Source organism: Saccoglossus kowalevskii, chromosome 6 (assembly GCF_978046115.1).
Source record: "Saccoglossus kowalevskii chromosome 6, keSacKowa6.1, whole genome shotgun sequence".
Lineage (NCBI taxonomy): Eukaryota > Metazoa > Hemichordata > Enteropneusta > Harrimaniidae > Saccoglossus > Saccoglossus kowalevskii.
Window position 1 is genome coordinate 1,960,196 of NC_140646.1, and position 21,114 is coordinate 1,981,309.

The 21,114-nt window shown below is 36.0% G+C and overlaps 2 protein-coding genes across 2 annotated transcripts in view; both read right to left on the reverse strand.

Moving 5' to 3' along the window:
- LOC102803370 (von Willebrand factor D and EGF domain-containing protein-like) overlaps positions 1–13,210 on the reverse strand; it is a 98,676-nt gene extending 85,466 nt beyond the window's left edge. The window contains exons 1-2 of the mRNA XM_085499944.1: positions 13,079–13,210; positions 7,381–7,568 (exon numbers count right to left, since the gene is read on the reverse strand). Coding sequence (XP_085356070.1) covers positions 7,381–7,456 — 76 coding nt within the window. The 5' untranslated portion in view covers positions 7,457–7,568; positions 13,079–13,210. The remainder of the gene's footprint in view (positions 1–7,380; positions 7,569–13,078) is intronic.
- Positions 9,334–11,479, reverse strand: LOC146741462 (uncharacterized). Its single transcript, XM_085500726.1, has 3 exons — positions 11,410–11,479; positions 9,941–10,546; positions 9,334–9,624 (listed from the first exon to the last, which is right to left on the reverse strand). The coding sequence occupies exons 2-3, from the start codon at positions 10,396–10,398 to the stop codon at positions 9,492–9,494; spliced, it is 591 nt and encodes a 196-aa protein (XP_085356852.1). The 5' UTR covers positions 10,399–10,546; positions 11,410–11,479; the 3' UTR covers positions 9,334–9,491.
- Positions 13,211–21,114: the final 7,904 nt, after the last annotated feature.

Here is a 21,114-nt window from a genome sequence, read left to right on the forward strand (position 1 = left end):
AAACCCCCTATTCTGTAGGGTTTCCCTGGTCAAACCCACGATTCGCTGTGAGTATGACGTGTTAGCCAAAGCTTCGCCCTGTTGGAATTGAGCAATCAACAAAGCCGCTGTACTCCCTCCCCCAAAAGTAGATGCCCATTGTTGCATAAACTGTGACATCACTGCCATGGGGTCTTCTTTAGCTCTCTTCGCATCGCAAAACATCTCCAGTAGAGGCGATCCAGAATCACCATTCCCCATCAGCAAAGTACGTTTCTGAGGCTGCTTCTCCCAATCCGTCAACGCACAAAGGCTCAAATACCATTCGTCCGTTGACCAGTTCTCACAAACACAACAAGTATTCTCCTTAGAACAGGCTCTGCTGCATAAACTACACAGCATATGCTTGTCAAATGTCGGAAAAGTGAAACCACATTGACATTTTGCCGCAAGTTCTGCCATTTGTTGAGGGTCTTCTGCCATCACTCATGAGCGGGAAAACGGTTAGAGAACTGATGAGTGAGAAATTCCTTCCTAGTAGTTGTTTTGGTCTGAAACGTCGTCCAAACAATGACAAATGTCCCAGAAAGCGATAGACAATCGCTGAGAGTCTGACGAAAAATGTAACGTTGTTTTTTGCGGTCACTGACAATACCCTAAAAAAATCCTAGACTACGATGGTCAGATTTAAAAAGGGAGTGATTGCGCGAGCATACACACGCTATTCCAGGGATGGGGACCTTCCCTCTGGAGGTAATCCCACATCCAAAAGATTTTAATCCGAGTTTGGGTTATTGACAAGTCATTAACCAGTTGTCAAGATAACTTTTAGTTATCATAACAATACGGTAGTATCATCCTATATGACATAGTTTCATTGTGTATCATTGCAGTATATGCAAATTAGTAAACTTTCATGGTTACATTGATGTCAAAATAGTAAACGTTTTCTTCGTGTGCTACATGTAGATAATCACATCAAGTTGTTGTGCGTTTATGGATGTAAATATCATAGTTTATGTATAAGTGTGTTCACGATATGCTGACAAAACTATGACATTTACAGACAAGACAACTTGATGCAATTAACTATTTATGCGACGGAGGAACCAATGGCATTTAAAGAGTCAGCAATCAGTAGCATGGCTAGTTACATCGACGACATGTATTACTCAGGTTGAGAAATTGAGTTTTAAACAACGGTGGTCACTGCGGATAACCATCATTCTTCAGCTCCTGAGAGCAAGGGTTCTTTGTATTTTTGTTGGTGCTCGTTCTATGGGGTGCATGATGGGAGTGATAAGTCTTTTGATAAGTAAAATAACTTTTGAAAAGTGAAAACCAGAGTGACTGTGAAATGAGGGTGGGTGTTAAATATTAAATATCATGAAATCTGGTTGAAATAATGAAAGGAAATTGAACTGATATGAAAGGGCAGTTTATGTAGCCAGAACGCAAGGTCAGAATCGGGGGGTCAAAATACGTCACAATACATCCATCATGGCGGCTGCAAAGTGTCAACAAAAATGGGTACAGTATTAGCCTTTATTTGCAGATTGCTCGAATGGCCGGGGAAAATACATGCAAACTCTGTGCTTCAGTAACAGTATTTGCTGTTTTTTGAGTAATGGAAATTAATGCAAGATATGCTTCCAAAAGACATTTCTTTCTTTGTGACTTTTATCTTGAGAAATTGAGAAAAAATGCGAAAATCGTTCTTGTGAAACAGTGGACATACTTCGCCACGGAATCAAGCTATTTTTGATTACTGTGGAATACTTTATTTTCGCTGGAATTAATTTTCACTGAAAAGGCTTTTCGGGCATTTTGTATGGAATTTATTTTCACTGATTTTTGATGAGTTTAATGTAAAATATAGGAAAAAAAGTATATTCGCTGAATTTTATTTTCACGGAATCATCCCTTCAGCGAAAATAGCGAAAATAAATTCCAAGCGAAAATAAAGTATTCTACTAGAATTTGAAGAGGGAAACCGCTTGGTATAAAATCTATTTTTTTGGATTTTCCTTTCACATTTCTTTGCAGTGACTTGACAGATTTTGTTGAAACATGCTTTTTATGTTTTCAAATTGCTCAAATATGGCCAACTGCTGGCCATCAAAATCAAATCTTTTGGTCTGACTGATTTTGTTGAGACATGGTACATGAGCAGAGTGAGCAACCTTAGATTTACTTTAAGCTTCTATGATGAACAGCGCCATTATATGGCATAGTGTCTTCAAATGTTTTTAAGATTTTTTTTACTTAAAGCAACCTCTTAATCCTGATACTTTTTCAATATTACAGTTGGCCTAATTGCACGGCGCCCTTTATCATCAATATAGCCCTCCTAATTTTTGTTCTTTATTAAGTTTTTTTCATTTGCTTCATGACAAATGTGAACTGACACCCCTTTTTGATTTTCACATTCCTTTGCCTGTTGATATTTCTTGAAAATGACATGGTTTCAAGACATATATTCATTTACATCTTATATGTCTGTCTGGCAGCAATTCTAAATGTCATATTATTTTGGTCTGTCTATCATTATATTTTTAGAATACTTGACCAATATACTAGTAGGTAAAGACGGACAAACTTACCCATGCATAACCAGGTTACAGAATCTTTTACAATTCAAAACAAACCAACAGGACGACTGGGGCTACGCCATCTTTGGTGACTTGTTTATAGTTTCAAATTTCATTATTTATTTCAGTTGTTATTGTTCATAATTATTTACAGTAATATAACAGTTTTCCGTTCTGAAATCATTTCAGTTATTATGATTTTGTACATGACAGCATCCCACCACACAATAAGACAGGATGGTATGTACAGATATGTGTGAGTATGTTTCATAAACTAATAGGCCAATCTTTTGCTTCAATATACTATGTAATCATACCCCTGGGAATGTAACTTGCTGTATATCATTCATATTTCGATATCCCACAATGTATTGTGTGCGTGTCTGATAATTCTAACTAACTACTATTGTGCAAAATTTGCCCAGCCTTGTCTCTACCGGTCATTTAGGCCAACTCCTACATTGTCCTTCACAGTGAATGTTAAGGCAGATATATTGTAAATTACACAGAGGTAACATTACATTACATTTCCATTTACTTTCCCGTCCATGACACAACAGTCTTTGTGCTGAGGCAGTTATGGCTCACAATCATCATCAGTTCTCTTGCCTTCTATTGCTTTTAGCGGGTCAAGTTTTAATCTCAGAGGTGCTATACACTGCAATAGTATGAGACGAATGTTGACTGTTTGTAATTATGTATTAAGTCACTGTCGATGAAATCGAACGTATCTCAGGTGATTCGGGATTTCAGGGGATTTTCACAGATAATATTGCGCAATGCATATTTGATGATGGTGTCTGTATATTCCCCCATGAAAATTCCGCATTTTGACATTGAACTGTTCGGGCTGCTATCAGGGATAAATTCTTCTCCTCGTGGTTCTCCACACTTGTCATGGGGGAATCTCGTCTCGTCTCCATATCTCGTCCCCTTGAGGTAAGGGATCAGGAAAGTCACTTATACTTACAGTGACAAATAAGACATACACAACGAAATACGTTTCAACTCTCGTCTTGGTCGGTCAATCGAGCACTCTATAAGACACAGCACCTGGGGAAAAATCCCCAAAACTATCGCAAGGCTGACCCAAGACTCTCTTAGACTGCGTCAACACTCGCCCCAAGGCTCTCCAGGACTGGACTCTCCACTCCGTCTCTTGTGGAGTACTCACCAAGACCAACTAAAACAACTGTATTCATTTTCAACACTCTAACCAATTACAAAGCAGAAAAAAGATTCTAGGGCGTAACCTTCAATAATAAAGCCAATCACACTAAGTACTGAATACGTCATATCTTTTGATTAATCGTTCACTACATTAATAACTACGGATACCAACTGTCAGAAATCGTAGTCAGAATAGCGACGGTTATCTCGTAATTAGTTCCAAATCACTGAGCCAAGTTCCGTCCAGGACCTCGCCTGCCTAAACGATGACAGACATAACACAGCAATTCAGCTAATAATCAACTAAATAAGTCGGTCAACAGATACGCGTAAACTAATTCATAACACATCCCTTCATCCAAACTGAGATTATGCCTCCCGGCATAACATGTTCACAAATCAAAGATAGCGTCATCTACTAATCGTCATACTGGTTAAATATAATACTAAGAAAAGGAATAAATCAAAAAGAGTAAAACACACTGATTAATAAACTGATTATAAGTCTAAATACAATGGTTATAAAGTCACAAATATCAATGGTTATAAATCAAAAAACAAGGGAAAGGCTACCAATCGACTCACTTTTCTCAAACAGTCCGCCGAGGGTAACCCTTCGCTGAACTGTCTCCGTTACTAAGGTTACAATCTTTATATCAAAAGGTAAAAAAAAACTAAGGCGTGGCGGTGTAACCAAGCGATCAGCCAATCGCTGCAGTCGACGGCATGATCACGTGATTACCAGGGATGCGTCTCTCAGTTAAAGCATTGCAAAGCGGTAACTAATAAACAATGAATAAAAAGCTATTAATCAAACTCCTGTCATATACGCTTATAAACTTCAACTGAACTCACAAGTCGTTAATCTAAACACAAGTCATACGGCGTGGAAACGGAATGCAAAGACAATGTCGCTATATAAACACATTACTCCTCTGGCAATTAAGACGGAAAAGGCTAAAACGATATAAACTACTGAGTTACATATAATCCTGTCAATCATGAACAAAAGCTTGCGATATCAAACAATACGTATATAAGCGCACCATACTCTCATTCCAAAAAGACATTAAAAAACGTTACAAAGGTGCTTTCAACTCAAAAAGCGTCAGAAGTATTCCGGAACAACACATAAACAACAACAACTCTTAAAACATTGATATCTCTGTACATCGACAAATCTCAAAACTCTTAAAAACACGTGAGGGCATCATTCCTCCCATCATATTCCGTACTCATAACTCATTAAAACACTATAAAACTTCACAAAACTCATAAGACTGTGTTGCAAATACTTGTCCACTGAGGCGCGCTTAAATCATTATAAAGGACCTCGCATGTCACTAAATATCAGTTCAAAAAAAAAGATCTGGGCGCTTACATACATACAATTCAACATCAAAAAAACAGTAAGGATAAACGATAGGAAAAGCAAGCAATACATTACATTACTGAACAATAGTGTTGTGATTCTGAAAAGAGTTCAACGTCTTGAGTTACAGTGCCGTTACAGTGTCCAGTGAGCGATACTCTAAGCAATACACAGATAGCTAAAGTCAAAGTCTATAAGCGTCTCTTCTCTTGTCACGTTATTCCGGGTCGTTCTTTGTCATCAACTTGTCTTTAATGTCGCTCAATTCTTAATTATTCAGTCCTAGACGATACTCGTCTTTCGTAAGGGGTTCTGAAATCTTCATCTCTTCAGCGTTGTACGTCGGTGTCATACTGGTAAAGTCGTTAGTCGTCAAGCGCAGTTTCTGAGTCGTCGAGCTGTTAGTTTGGTTCACAAGAAAGACACCTCTTCGCCATTTCACTTCTCTTCACAGGATGTCAATGTGTGCTAAACACCTGCCCGGGATCTCCACTCACGTATCAGGGGGGAATCCTTCTCCTCGGGGGTTCTCCACACGTGTCAGGGGGAAATCTCGTCTCGTCTCTATATCGCGTCCCCTCGAGGTGTGGATCGGGGAACTCACTTAAGCTTTACAGTCAAATAAGACACACACAACGAAATACGGTTCAACTCTCGTCTTAGTCGGTCTGTGGAGCACTCTATAAGACACAGCGCCCTGGGGAAAAATCCCCAAGACTATCGCAAGGCTGACCCAAGACTCTCTTAGACTGCGTCAACACTCGCCCCAAGGCTCTCCAGGACTGGACTCTCCACTGCGTCTCTCGTGGAGTACTAAAACCAACCAAGACCAACTAAAACAACTGTATTCATTTTCAAAACTCTAACCAATTACAAAGCAGAAAAAAGATTATAGGGCGTAACCTTCAATCATAAAGCCAATCACACTAAGTACTGAATACGTCATATCTTTTGATTAATCGTTCACTACATTAATAACTACGGATACCAACTGTCAGAAATCGTAGTCAGAATAGCGACGGTTATATCGTAATTAGTTCCAAATCACTGAGCCAAGTTCCGTCCAGGACCTCGCCTGCCTAAACGATGCCAGACATAACACAGCAATTCAGCTAATAATCAACTAAATAAGTCGGTCAACAGATACGCGTAAACTAATTCATGACACTGCACCTTTCACACCCAACAATTTGGATCCATCTGTTATCAACTGCACTGAAACGCCAGGCCCTTGCACCTATCAAACTGTCATGCATGAAATCCGTGTTCATTGTGCTTGCATTGCAGAGTGCTTGTTGAAACGATTATTTTGTAGCAATACCCTAGACTGGCACAGTCGGGGCGATTAATTTGTTTTTGTAGTTTAAATAAAATAAAAAAAAAATTCGCGAAATGAAGGTGTTAGCGCGAAATGCCCTGTAACTGCGAATCGCGATTTTTTTTTTTTATTGAAACTAAAAAAAGAAATTAATCACTCCGACTATGGTGCCAGTCTAGCTATACCATATCACACGTGAATATAGTATGTCTCCATCATACTAGTCCATGGGCGGATACAGGATTTTTGACGGGGGGGGGGGGTAAAACTTTAAAAAGAAATATATATCGCCAGACTAAGTTAATGATTTTTTATATTATACAAAAACAAATTTAATAAATTTTTCAATGGGGGTCCGGACCCCAAGAACCCCCCCCCCCCATCCGCCACTGTAGTCTGTCGTTATTTGAACGGCAGTATATAAACGCTTGATTGAAATTGATGTACGACAATAAAATTAAACAGCCCTACATGATTCATAGTTGTGTGGAGAAATAAAACCATTTTCACTCATTATACACCAGTCAAGCGATTGACAGCGCGAGTAGCCAATCAGCGATTGATTTCTTGTTTTATTGAGAGGCAAGTTATGGTGTTACTCGTTAAAATACCCCGTTGCAAACTTTAAAACAGCCGGCCTGAAAGTTTTTGTGTGTTGGAAATTAGAGAATGATTTGTAAAAGGGAACTTTTGTTGACTTTGCCTTGTAATTTGAATTACGTTAAAGTAGCAACAGTATAATAAGCTAACATCACAGGATATTGGATACGCTGCAAAACACCATTTTTATCTCATGGTGTTTCCTACAATAACATCTCAATAGTATATTTATTATATTTTACTCACTGTTGCAATCTTTGTCATCGTCATTTGCATAATTTTTGGAATACATAGTTAGTGTGATTGTTAGGTGGTCTAAATAACAAAAAATCTGAGTCTGAATTACTTACCACATTTTCCCCACGTCATAGAAACAACATTGAGAAACATTCCAAAAATGAGGGTCTTGCCCAGTACACCTGTCATATTCACTTGATCAGTGTTGACTCGAAGACGTCTGATTATTCGGTTCAGTTGTTGTTGGCTACAAAGCCGGATTTGAATCCAGCGCTGGAACTGCACCTCTCAACAATTGCTCCTGAAAGATGAATAGTGTTATTGTTTGCCACAGTTAAACTTACAGTTTATGTAGGTAATGTAACTATGTGAAATTTAAATCACGTTTCAAAAATAGCCTAGTTTCAATGCTTCTGATAACCGAGCTACTATATTGGTGACAGTGTGATGTTTATAGTGGGTTACTTTCAATCCTTACACACAAACTAGTCAAATGCCAAACAAATTCATACTTTATTCTACTCGTTACATACATAATACGTTCCCAAATTTCAGAGTAATAAGATGAACGAATAAACAGATTTAAAAGCATTTAATGCCATGTTTTAAAATATAAATTATAGTGCAAACAGTCACGTTACGTAATATACTTTTAGTCAACATAGAACAATTTATATGAATCCGTTCAGTGATTCACTCATACGGCATTATAGGCATCACAGCGGAAGATTAATGACGAAGCGAAAATAAAAATCAGAATGATTAAAAACTGGCTTCATTATTTGCAGTGGTTGACAGTATTGTCTCTGATGACAATCATCAGCTGAGTGATTTGTAGCGAAACATGGAGCCTATGTGAATATTATGTGCCTAGTTGAAGTACTTTATGTTGTTTCCGTTTCCCGATATTCACTGCAGCTTATAATATGTATTTTATCAAGTCATTAGAAAAACAATTACGATTACCTACGTTTTTTTTTTATATTTTTCATATATTATAGTCACTGTGAGAGAATGTTCATTACATGGCATTTCAAGCTGAGATTGTTATGGCCGTCTGAAGTCATGTGGCGCTACGCCATGTGCGCAAGTTCGAATTCCGTACTGTTATGTGAATGTTTTGATAGGTCGACGCAGTAGGTGGGTTTTTATTATATTAAAATCTAACTTTTTATGAAGTCTTTGTTCTAGAACATTTAGACAGATCACGTGACATCAACCTTGATACACAGACCAAGTTTTACTTTGCTAATAAGAAACCACATATGCTAGTATGACAGACACCGTGTCCATTTAGCTATATGGACTTCAATATCGTTTATTGAATTTTGGGCTATATGTTTTTCGAATTAAATCATGAATATTCATAATTTAATCATTATGCACATCTTGCGTATATGATCCAGCACAATATCTGTATGCAAATTATATGAGAACAAAGACTAGAAATTTCCAATAGAGTTTTCGTACTCGGGATGTATCCTATAAAGCCAATTGTCAAAAGTAAGCCAAGTGGCTCGTACTTACTTAACCATGCATATTAGGTTTTTGTTCATAGATAAAATATTAAAAGTTGTTTGTGTGGTCCGAGATTTAGCTTGTCTATTACTGTTTAGTCACTGTAGGGTAATGTTCATTACAGGCCATTTCAAGCTAAATTTTGTAAGTAAAATTAAGACTGTTACCACTTGTCACTCAAACTACGTCATACACCGATTAACCAATCATGAGCCTAGTGAGTGAAACGGGTCACCAATAAGTAGGAGGTAGTATTAGTTTGAGTGACAAGTCTCAGCAGGGACGTCGCAAGGCAATTTCCACGTAATGCCGCACGAGGACGTTACAGGTTATAACAGTCTCTCTGCCCTCACGGCCCTCGCTTGAAATGCCTTCGGTATTTCGTTAAAACGTCTCCGGCGTTTGAAAATAAGTAACTCTTTATTAGGCCCGAGAACTGTCGACAGTCTAAGTTCAATGCTATACAATCCTTGCAGTGTCCTAATATTGATCAGTTACCATTCATGCATACATGGAGTGAATAAGCCCCTTTCCAATTCCATCCTCCATTGTATTTCCCATGATGCTTAGAGAGAGGTCACGGGGTCACGGGGTATAAACATTGAGTACAGGAAGCAGCACTGATACAAGTACTATACACAACAAGCTCTATTTTTTCCAGAAACCAACCATTTAAGGTGAGTTTTCTCATTATTTTTCACTGTGATTAACTTAAACCTTTGACAGCCACTTTCCATGTACAAGGCAATGAGGTCTTTGATTTCACAACTATCCCATACTTCCAGCAAAAATCAAGTTTAAGCAGAACTGCTGCAACATGATTACAGGTTCGGCCAAGTCTGTAAAATAAAGTACATTAAAAAAGAAGACTTGCATAATTATTTTCATTCAGTTTATCAGAAATAACAATTTAGCAAAATTTAATAATTAATAGTGACCACTCAAATTGCTTTTTGCTTAGTTTTAGAATTTCCTCAGTTGTGACAGGTGTAAATTAGAGGTAAATTCATTATAATAAAGAATGCCCCCACCTGTATCATATTTCAAGTATTGATTATTGAGATCCAAATTTGTACAAATGTCAGTCACCGTCTTTACCAGCCTTAACAGTCAAAATATTACTTTAAATCTAAATTAAAAAAAAATTATGCTCACCCAGCTACACATGTGCAATAGGAACTCTTAATTTCTCCACTCTCTTTATTTATTGCAACCCACACATTGTGAGGTTCATGACTGATCCTTTGGGATGGCGTACACTTTGTTTTCAAGAAACAGTAGGGACTATTAGCAGATATTGGGTGATAAAATATCTCAAAGAGAAATTGAGATGAAAAGTAGCTGAATGCTTTCCCCTCTTTGTAATCCTTTAACAGTCTCTTTGACAGGTTGGCACTTTCTATGTCTGTTTCATGGCGCTGTAGATACAACTGAACATCAGTTATCATAGTTGGAGGCCACTTTGAAATGGAAGTGTTCTCATCCTCCCAACAAGACTTGAGATCAATAAAAGGATCTGGAAGTCTCTCTCCATCCACCATCAGTGTTGCTGCATATTGTTGTTCTCTGTCTGCTGACTTCTCTGCAGCTGTTGTAACTAATGATAATTTCATCAGAGATGCAGCATATGCCAAGGCAACGAGCTCATCCTTCCGTCCTGAAACAGGAAGACCCCTTTTTTGTAGGAATTCTCTGAGCTGTGGCACACCATATCATTGAAAGTTGTCATATAATTCATGGGTATCTGGATTATCCATTGACCTGAAATATGGCATTTCAAAACATTTCAGCAATTACTGTACTGATACACAAATCTGTCCAACACCGGTTTGGCATTAAATTGGCTAAATTAGCAAAACAAGTAAGTTGGAATGAGTAACAAAATGACTGGATACAACAGTGATTCCCATTTTTTTTTATAATAAAACAAATTACCACACAGCATCAGCATATATCCATAGGGTCCTATACACTCATTAAAGTAGATATAGGCTGAGAGGACACGATTTAACTAAACAACAAATTTAAAAATGTTAAATGTTGGTTACAGCCGAGTCAACAGTTTAAATTATTATGAAAGAAACTGTTAAATGGCTCTTTGTTAACCATGGAACTGTTAAAAAGCTAACACTAGGATCACTTCCTGTACTGTTGTACACTGGAAAAAATCAGATGAACAGAAAAAATCAACACCCAGTAAAGCGTGCTTTGCTGTTAAAAGTTAACTTATTTAAAAATTTTCACAAAGCCTTTTTTTATACATTCAATGAACATCCTCTGTGCTGAAATGTCAAGGTATCCAACAAGTAATTGAAATTTATTAACACTTACACATTCCCTGGTGGGATTGGCAATGTTTAAGAATAAATAATAGGAAAAATAGGAAATGCACATAAAAAATTAGACAAGGCTAAGCTAGCACATTACATAAAAAAAAATGTTAAGACTAAATTATTCAACTATAAAAAAATGGACAATAATGCAAAGCTTTATATGACTACAAATATTATGAACAAACTGAGTCATTTAATGAAATAAAGATTTCTTTTGCAATTAAAACACACTATAAACTAATCTGTCAAAGGTTTAAGTTAATCACAGTGAAAAATATTGAGAAAACTCACCTTAAATGGTTGGTTTCTGGAAAAAATAGAGCTTGTTGTGTATAGTACTTGTATCAGTGCTGCTTCCTGTACTCAATGTTTATACCCCGTGACCCCGTGACCTCTCTCTAAGCATCATGGGAAATACAATGGAGGATGGAATTGGAAAGGGGCTTATAGGAAGGTTATTATTTACGTAAGAGTCTGCAAAGACAAAACACCGATGACTTGACACACTGTATTTAAGTATGGTCCAGTAACAACCTGTCACTGCCCCTGATAAAGAATACAACTGTCACGATGATTAACGATGTAATCGTACGATTCTGAACTATACCCAAATGTAAATGTTCAAAATAAAACGACACCATGAAATAAAATGCCGTATACACTGTTTTCAAGTATTTGCTAGTGCAGGTGGTAGAATTAATGTAATGATGGTCGGAAGATACAAGAATAAATTCACAGGCGTTTGGGGTGAAACCAAGACTGTCGACAGTCCTCGGGCCTAATGGCAATGTTCATTCTAGACATTTAAACGCCGAAGGCGTTTGATGGGAAATGCGGAAGCATTTCATCCGAGGGAATTTAGTCCCGAGAGACTGTCCCCGTCTACATGATTCTAGTTGATATGAATAATTAATAGTTGATGCTGACGTTACAAAATAAATTATATTAACATAATGTATGCAAATTTGTTCTAAATGGCTGACTTCCTGAATGGGTTGGTTGTTTACGTTGTGAACACAATGAATACAGTCACTCTAGCCAAAATAACAAGGAAACTATTAAATCGCCTAGAACCATTGAAACAACGTTTGTGGCAGTTAAATAGAAAATACACAAAACCGAAAATCAACAGAACTACGACGTGAGAAGAAGTCGAATTTGTTGTGGCAGAGGGTTTGTTTCGCTGATTACAGATTTTCGATTATCTGTAATTAGCGAAGCGAACCGTTTACTAATTAAAATCTTGTTATTGTGGGCAAATATTTTATGTCGTTATATACACAGTCCGACAGTTGTGAATACTGCATGTCGAGGACACTTGTTTCGCTGATTACAGATTTCTGATTATCTGTAATTAAAACCCATTTTCTCTGGTTTAGAAACGAGTTCTTTTTGACGATTGTAAACACGGCACGCCGACGAACACATCTCTCCCCTCTGTGTAGTTTGCGACAGTGTCTCGCTGGTATTCTTTGCAAGAAATATAATGGTAGTCTAAACAATCCAGCACTTCTATAATGCATTCGACAAGATTTGTTTGTGTCATGATATCAAAAACTGCTGTGGTATGTGTCGCGATCACGTATAGTACAGTACAGTTAGGCCACGATAAAATGATAGACATCTCTTCGACTATCATTTGCATATGAAAGTACCCGAATCTGCAGCCCACCTGTCCCGGCGTTCGCAATTTATTCACGCATATTACGTTTATACACAATATTTATTAATAATAACACATTAATATTAGGTACGACCGACTGGCGACAGTCTAGGTGAAACCGTGAAACGTCGTCGCGCGGATATGGGACTCATAGCAACGTATACAACACGTGTAAAACACATTGTGTGTTCCCATGAAATTCGAACACGCACTGCGCGGCGACCAACAACCTTTAACGGATCTCTAAATGTCGTCAAAAAAATACCTATCCACTAGATAGTAGGTCATGTTACTTACCAGACTGTATTTATTCACTAAGCATTGACTTCTTTGCCTTCTACCAACTCCAAAATGACTTCCCAAACAAAACAGAAGCAATCTTTTCAGCCAGTTACCTCCTTCTGACTTATAATGGTAGTTCTATTCCAACCCAGCAGGGTTAAAGGTGATCAACTATTACAATGGATCTAGTTATGGTGAGTTACCGTGTAACATTACGTATCGTTATTGGCAGCATTCCATCACGTAATCAACATACATTTCTTGAGCTGAGTGATTACTCATTTCACTCAGCACTTCATTGAATCATGTGGACTGTTTTTTTTATTATTATTTATTTTATTTGTATTTCAGACAAATGTGTCCATATCAAAATAAATAAATAAATACTTAAATGAATAAAAAAATATAAACATGAAACAATAGTTGGTTTGCTATTTCGTACATGCACACAAACAAGGCTGACTTTCATCTCAATTCACTGTTCCATAAACTAACCAATATACAGGTGTTGACAAACAAGGCTGACTTTCATCTCAATTCACTGTTCCATAAACTAACCAATATACAGGTGTTGGACAAGCAAGCACTTTCTGTAAATTTCGAAAAATGATTTGACACGGTTAACATCAAGTATATATCGGCCACTGTGGTCATGTGGATAGCCAACAAGTCTACGGATTAGGTTTTTATGAAAAAAAAACTTCAAAGCATTACGAGTGATTTTGTTAAAAAGACGCCGCACCTGTGAGAAATATATTTATAACAATAATACATTAAACATTACAGCTGCACTTAAGACATTTTCTAAGAAGTAGGCTAGCTACATACAGTTTCACTTCATTTTAATTCTAGTGGACATAATATTACAGATATGTCTATTTCTGGTGTATGTGTTGTCAATGGCAACGAAAATCAGCTTAGGCGTGTCGAGGAGGAAACTATATTCCGCCTTGGAACTAAAGAACCCCATGGTATTAACAAACAGTTCAACTCATTTGTTGAGCTCACTACCTAAGGCGCGTTATTTGTTCTATTGTGGATTTTTTTGTGATTCTAACGTTTAGCTATTTTAATAGTTATTTAGGACTACGATTACCAAATATTATCTTCTATATATCATATTTATCAGTCCGAGCAGCGTTTATTTATTTATTAGCTACATTGGTTGGCAATGTCCTCATTAACCTGGGCATATTGTGTATATCTAAAATATTATACGTTGTTTTTGTTGTTCGTTACCTAGCTTGTGTATTTCCATCTTGTCACCATGTCAGCATGTTCACTCTAGTCCATTTTGAGCTGGCATTTAGGGAGGGGGAGTCAGTGCGTGAGTTTTGTTATTTGTTATCGCATTGTTGGTTTTCCGGTAATTGTCAAGACTCGGTGATCATTAGAATGTCCTCATTTCGCCGGTATCAATTATTTAAAAATGTATCAAAAATGTAAGTAAACAAAGACATCAATAATACCATTAGTGTCGTAGTTGTATAATATGAACTCATCGTGTTGTCATGATTGAGTCACAAGTGATTTCGTTCATCTGATTATTAATTTTTAACAATTTTGGCGATGTCAATCATCCTATTATCGACGAATTTTTAGCATTTCCGTAATAACGACATAGGTATGAGAGCTGCAACATTATACCTCTAATTAAATATTCAGTCTCAATAAATATAAATTTCGAGTATAAAACGCAACAGAACAAAATCCATATTTTTTTTTTCATTTTTTTTATTAAGCTGAAGCCAAGAGTTCAATTACAGGCTTGCACATTAAAAATCACAAAAACACTTTCCAAAAAAAGCGACTACATTGTTTTAAAACTATTAAAATTGATAAAAATATCAATTGTATCTCTTTTTGCCATTGTATTAAAAAGAGAAATTACACGAGTAAAATATAAACATTTTTTGACATTTACTCGACATCTTGGGACATGGAAAATCAAGCGCAAGCTCGTAGAACGAGGTGCAACATTTAAAGGGATTTCCGATCAAATGTAAGGGTAATCGTAATAAGAATGAAGGGATTTGTGTCAAAATACAAGTCAAAATTTTTTCGACGTATTTCTAAAGAAGGTGAGTCAAAAAGCTGACAGAGTGATACATAATCTTTTGAAGAATGTAGTATCTTTGATCTTGTAAATACACATTTTTAAAATGAAGTTTACTCATTAATAAAACACCTAAATCCCGTATTTTATTTACATTACGCATGTTATATACGTGTTGAATTAAATTATGCTTAATGCTAAAAGATTTGACATTACATTACGTGCATACTTTGAGGTACCCTCGTAAAAACCTCATAGGATAGAGTCACAGAAGAAATTATTATTAGGCCGTTCAGGGAGTCAAAATAATTGTTAAATAACTGCGGTTTCTTCGGGACTATCGGCTGAACATGCATCGCACGAAATGCATGCCGGGATAGGATTATTTTTAGTGTTGCTTTTAACAAACGTTCAGAATGATTTACAATGACTAAAAAGATAATTGGCATACACTTGTTTTTGCAATCTCCTTAAAATTCGACCGCAGTTTAGAAAATACGATATGTGTAGAATATTACTGATAATCCCCCAGGCACTGAAGAGCATATTGTGGCTTGCGGTAGTACACCACCTTCACCTGAAGGCACCACTTAAAGGGTGATGGTCGTCGAATTTCATGTTAACATTGTACTGTACATGCGTTGAGTACGTCTTTAACGGCTGTATTTTCACTATCCATAAGTAAGTACATACTTACAAATCAGATTTTAAAATTAGGCGCAACAATCCCTCTAAAAAAAAAACAATCCCTCTAAAAAAAAAAAACAATCCCTCTAAAAAAACAACAATCCCTCTAAAAAACAACAATCCCTCTAAAAAAAAACAATCCCTCTAAAAAAAAAACAATCCCTCTAAAAAAAAACAATCCCTCTAAAAAAAAAACAATCCCTCTAAAAACAACAATAATCCCTCTAATAAAAACAACAATCCCTCTAAAAACAACAACAATCCCTCTAAAAAAACAACAATCCCTCTAAAAAAAAACAATCCCTCTAAAAAAACAACAATCCCTCTAAAAAAAAACAATCCCTCTAAAAAAAAACAATCCCTCTAAAAAAAAAACAATCCCTCTAAAAACAACAATAATCCCTCTAATAAAAACAACAATCCCTCTAAAAACAACAACAATCTCTCTAAAAACAACAACAATCCCTCTAAAAAAACAACAATCCCTCTAAAAAAACAATCCCTCTAAAAAAAAAACAATCCCTCTAAAAAAACAACAATCCCTCTAAAAAAAAAAAAACAATCCCTCTAAAAAAACAACAATCCCTCTAAAAAAAACAACAATCCCTCTAAAAAAAAACAATCCCTCTAAAAAAACAACAATCCGTCTAAAAAAACAACAATCCCTCTAAAAAAACATTTCTGAACATTTTGAAGCAACATGAAACAATATTTTGAAATGTGATTCTGCGATTCGCGCCATCGAGTCATTTTGTGGTGCGTTTAAAAAATGTTTGTTTTAGATAATTATTTATCAGAAGTTGTTTTTTCCTTACATAACTGGATATTTTTACTCATTGGTTTTGCTCTTCGGTTCAAAGCATTATATTTAAACACAAATATAGTTGTATTATCGTCAGCAGCAAAATCTGAAAATAAAAACAAAACAAAAAAATCAGTGCCACAGAATAGAGGGGTAAAGCTAATCAATATCAGCATGGTTATCAGACCATCGAATAAAAATGTTCTAAGCTGCCAATCATGTATCTTATTTTTATTTTTTTTATAAATGATAATATTTTTTTTATTTTTGATATATGCGATTCATCACGTCTTTTCTATTTGTAACAGTGATTCCTTTTTTAGATAATAATAAAATACATAGCTGTTTGTAGACAGATAAAGAGGAATTAAGTTAAAAAAAACATTGGTATAAGCATATTTTAGATTTTGGAGTTTCAATTTTATTCTATAATGCCATTTACATACTTAATTTGGATTTGTTGGCTATTATCCAGGTAAATATTTATCCAAATGATACTAAAGTTATTCTTAACCAGAAACTTTGGAAATGTGCGCTATGTAATACAGTTTTGTTAACTATATAAACACTACAAAATACAAGGTCAAAAGAATGAAGTACATACCTATTTGACAACAAACAGATAAAGAAAGATTTAATTTAAGAAAATAATCAGATTTTTTAAATTAGTGTGCGATTTTAAAATACAATAAAGCTTTCTGCCATTTATTTATAAACTCTCCATATTGTTGGTTTGTATTTGCCATACGTTTCTCCATATAATATAACTATTAAAATTTGGTTTGAGACTGTACAATTCATATTTTCCAATTAGTATTAAGTGCTTCCACAAGGCCTTTGATTGAATTGCCTCTATAGTGTGGTGGACCGTACGACACTCTCACTGCAACACGGCCCTCGATATCCCGTAAAGTATGGCGGGAGGAGCGAGGAAATAAAAAATATATAAATGGTTCGCTGGAGGATAACTTTATTCCGGTGCCTATTGTAAATGCAGAATTCAGAAGTAGGTGCTGTGTCAAAGGTCAAGTAAAAAACTAAGATCAAAATTACTTAGAATGTTCATATACCTCATGTTGAGTATAAATAAAACTGATATCCCATACAAATCTCACAAAAGATCAGTTACGAATCAACAAATTCAGAAGTAGGTGCTGTGTTAAAGGTCAAGTGGGAAAAGTTCCTAGCCATGATCTTGACACAGAGGGCGACATAAATTGTTACAAATTAACGAATGATACATAACACAAGTAATACCCGGCCCGGGCCACAATAGTCTTGAAAATATCATCCTTCTTTCCAAATGCAATGTCTATAAACGTGATTTTTGTCCATAAAGTTTTGAAAGACTCCCAAAATGTTCTGCTTTTTTTGCATTCCCACAAAAAATGTTCTAAATCCACTGTCTGGTCACAGGGATTACATTTATCATCATCTATCTTTTGGTTGAGTTTTAGAATTTAATTTGTTTCAAGAATGCGATGGAGTATTTTATATTGAAAGTTGCACAATTTGTTTTGAACTGTTATTTGTTTCACGTTTATCCAAATTGCCCGCCAGTCAACGTTTCACACACATCCATTTCTGTTGAAAGTGTCTATGGCAGATGCTTTTTCAAATTTGTTAGTTTTCAGATCATTATAAAAATGTTGACATTTATATTTTGACAGTTTAGAGGTCATATTCTCTTTCTGTCGCACGGGTAAAATATCACTTTTCAAATTCTTGTTTCCATTGGCTGGGTATAGCAACTATAATGCTATTGTAAGTGAGAAACTCGCCTGTTATATTATATTTACTTTTAAATTGATTGTAAGTTAGTATATTTCCGTCATTGTCAACCAAATTGCTAATGAATTTTACTCCTCGGTTTACCCAGTCGTGGTAGAATACAGACTTTCCTCCCACGAGTATATTTTTATTATTCTAGATAATGTATTGGCTAGGCCGGTCATTCATTAATTTTTGTTAAATTCTGCCCAAAATAATAAGGATTTCTTTGTAAAAGCTATTGACATTGACTGGAAGACGATCAACAGAATAATCACAGTTCAAAAGAAATTTCAATCCGCCCAATTTATTAAAGAAATAGTTTGGTATGTGCGTCTATGGTGCTTGTGAGTCTATGATTGTGTTAATCTAAGATAATTTTAATGCCTTGTTCATTAGTTCAAGGTCCATCATTTTTACACCACCTTGTGAATAGTCTTCAATCATAGTTGAATTTTTAACATGATGCTTTCTACCTCTGCACAGAAAATTAAACAGAAAAGAGCTGGCTTGTTTAACTACTTGGATTGGTACTGAAACTATTCATAATATAGATTAATTGTGATGCATCAAAGCACTTTCCTAAAATAGCTTTTCCTTTGATGGTCAAGTCCCATGATTTCCAAATGTTTAGTTTATTTTAAATTTTTGTTAGATTATCCCAAAAATTTAGTCTTTCATTTTCAACTTTATTATGGCCCAAATAAGCACTTAGGACTTTTACGGGATTATTTGTTGGTAAAAGGCCTCGTGGAAGCTCCCATACCCCTTTCTGGTTACCAAGAAGTATAAGTTCAGTTTTATCTAAGTTAAGGGCCAAACCAGATAACTTGGACAAATTTGACAAAATCTTTAGAGAAACTTTAATGGAAGAATCTCTAAGAATCAGCGTTGTATCATCTGCATAAGCAGAGTATTTTTGTTGATGACCAGAGGGTAAAATATTACACAACTTTGGATGTTTGTATAAAAAGTCTTAATCCATCTATCTAACGACGGGCTAAAACGAAAAAAGTTGCAAGGCTCTGAAAAGAAAAAGGCCACTCTAACGAGTCGAAGGCTTTCGCATAATCTAAAAACAGTAGTGCAGCTTTGTTTCCGGTTTCTACACACCATTCAATAATGTCACTTAATAAACGAATGTTTTCTGTGATCCGCCTACCCTTAATGAAAGCGGACTGATCCTCATGGATAATAATCATGTATCTTATACACACAGCCAGATTATTGTATTTGACAATGTACGTGTGGCGGAGGCAGTGCAACGACCTGAGTAGCCTGACATGTAGGCTTGAGTGGCGCCCTCGCCGGCCGAACGGCTGTTGAGTTTGGAGCACAACGGAGGGCTGCAGGCAATTGTACATCATAATTGTACAACAAGCTGGTAGGCTGATTGGCGATCCGCTTCGGTACAAAATTTCTGATAGGACATAAACGTGAAGCTAACGTCACTTTATAACAGTATATAACAAGAGAACTGGTGATGGTTGTAGAACCATAACTGCCTCAGCTCAAAGATTGTTATGTAATACAAGGGAATGTGAAGGGAAATGTATTGTAGTATTACCTCTGTGTAATTTACAATATATCTGCATTAACCTTCACTGTGAAGGACAATATGGGAGTTGACTTAAATGACTGGTAGAAGCAAGGCTGGTCAAATTTTGCGAAATAGTAGTTAGAATTTCCAGATACGCAATCGACACATTGTGGGATATCAAAATATGGATGATAAACAGCAAGTGATATTTCCAGAGATGTAGTTGAAATTGAAGCAAAGAAGTGGCCTATTAATCCATGAAACATACTCACACATATCCGTACATATCATCCTGTCTTATTGTGTGTGGGCAAAGCTGTCATGCACACAATAGGAAAAATATGTTATTACTGTAAATAATTATGAACAATAAAAACTGAAATTTAGAAAAATTGTGAAATACTAATAAGGAAAATATGTGATTTGCTATGCAGTTCCCAGAAAATTATTACAAGTCCCAGAAGTACATACGAGTCGTCAAAATGTACAGTTTGATGACAGTTGGAAATGATACCAAGATTTAAAGCGCGGTGGTCGTCGCGCAGCGCGTGTTCGAATTTCATGTAAATAAACAATGTATTTTACACGCGTTGTATACGTCGCTATATGTCCCATATCGAACAGGACGCGGCACGACGACTGCCGCCCTTTAACAATTCCATGAGAATATCGCAACGTTCTTTTAACACATGAAACAGATGTGCATTGGTCGAATTGTGTATAGTTTTCAATAGGCATACAAGCACCTGTATATATTTTGACAATAAACCCCTCATTCACATTGTGCAAATACAAACAAAACATTAAACCTTCTTGATAGTAACAAGTAAGTGTTGTATAAACCCGAATGAAAAGTCTGGAGTCACAGTGAATACTTCTAGCGAGTCACCCCTCTAAAAACGTCATTACTGTGCCAATGACATTGAACTTTGCTCTTCCATAAAGCAGCAGTTTCCATCTTCAAATAATCAAAATAACCTTGATACCCTGGCGAAGCATGTCCATTGTTTCACATCGACTGTCCCAAGGGATTTTCGTCTTCTCAATTTCTCAAGATAAACGTCCCAAGGTTGTTTTGTTTACTAGAAGGACATGTCTTTTGGCAGAATTTCTTGTATTAATTTCCATTGCACAAACAAGTAGCAAATATTGTTAATGAAGCACAGAATTTGCATGATTTTTTCTCCTCGGCCATT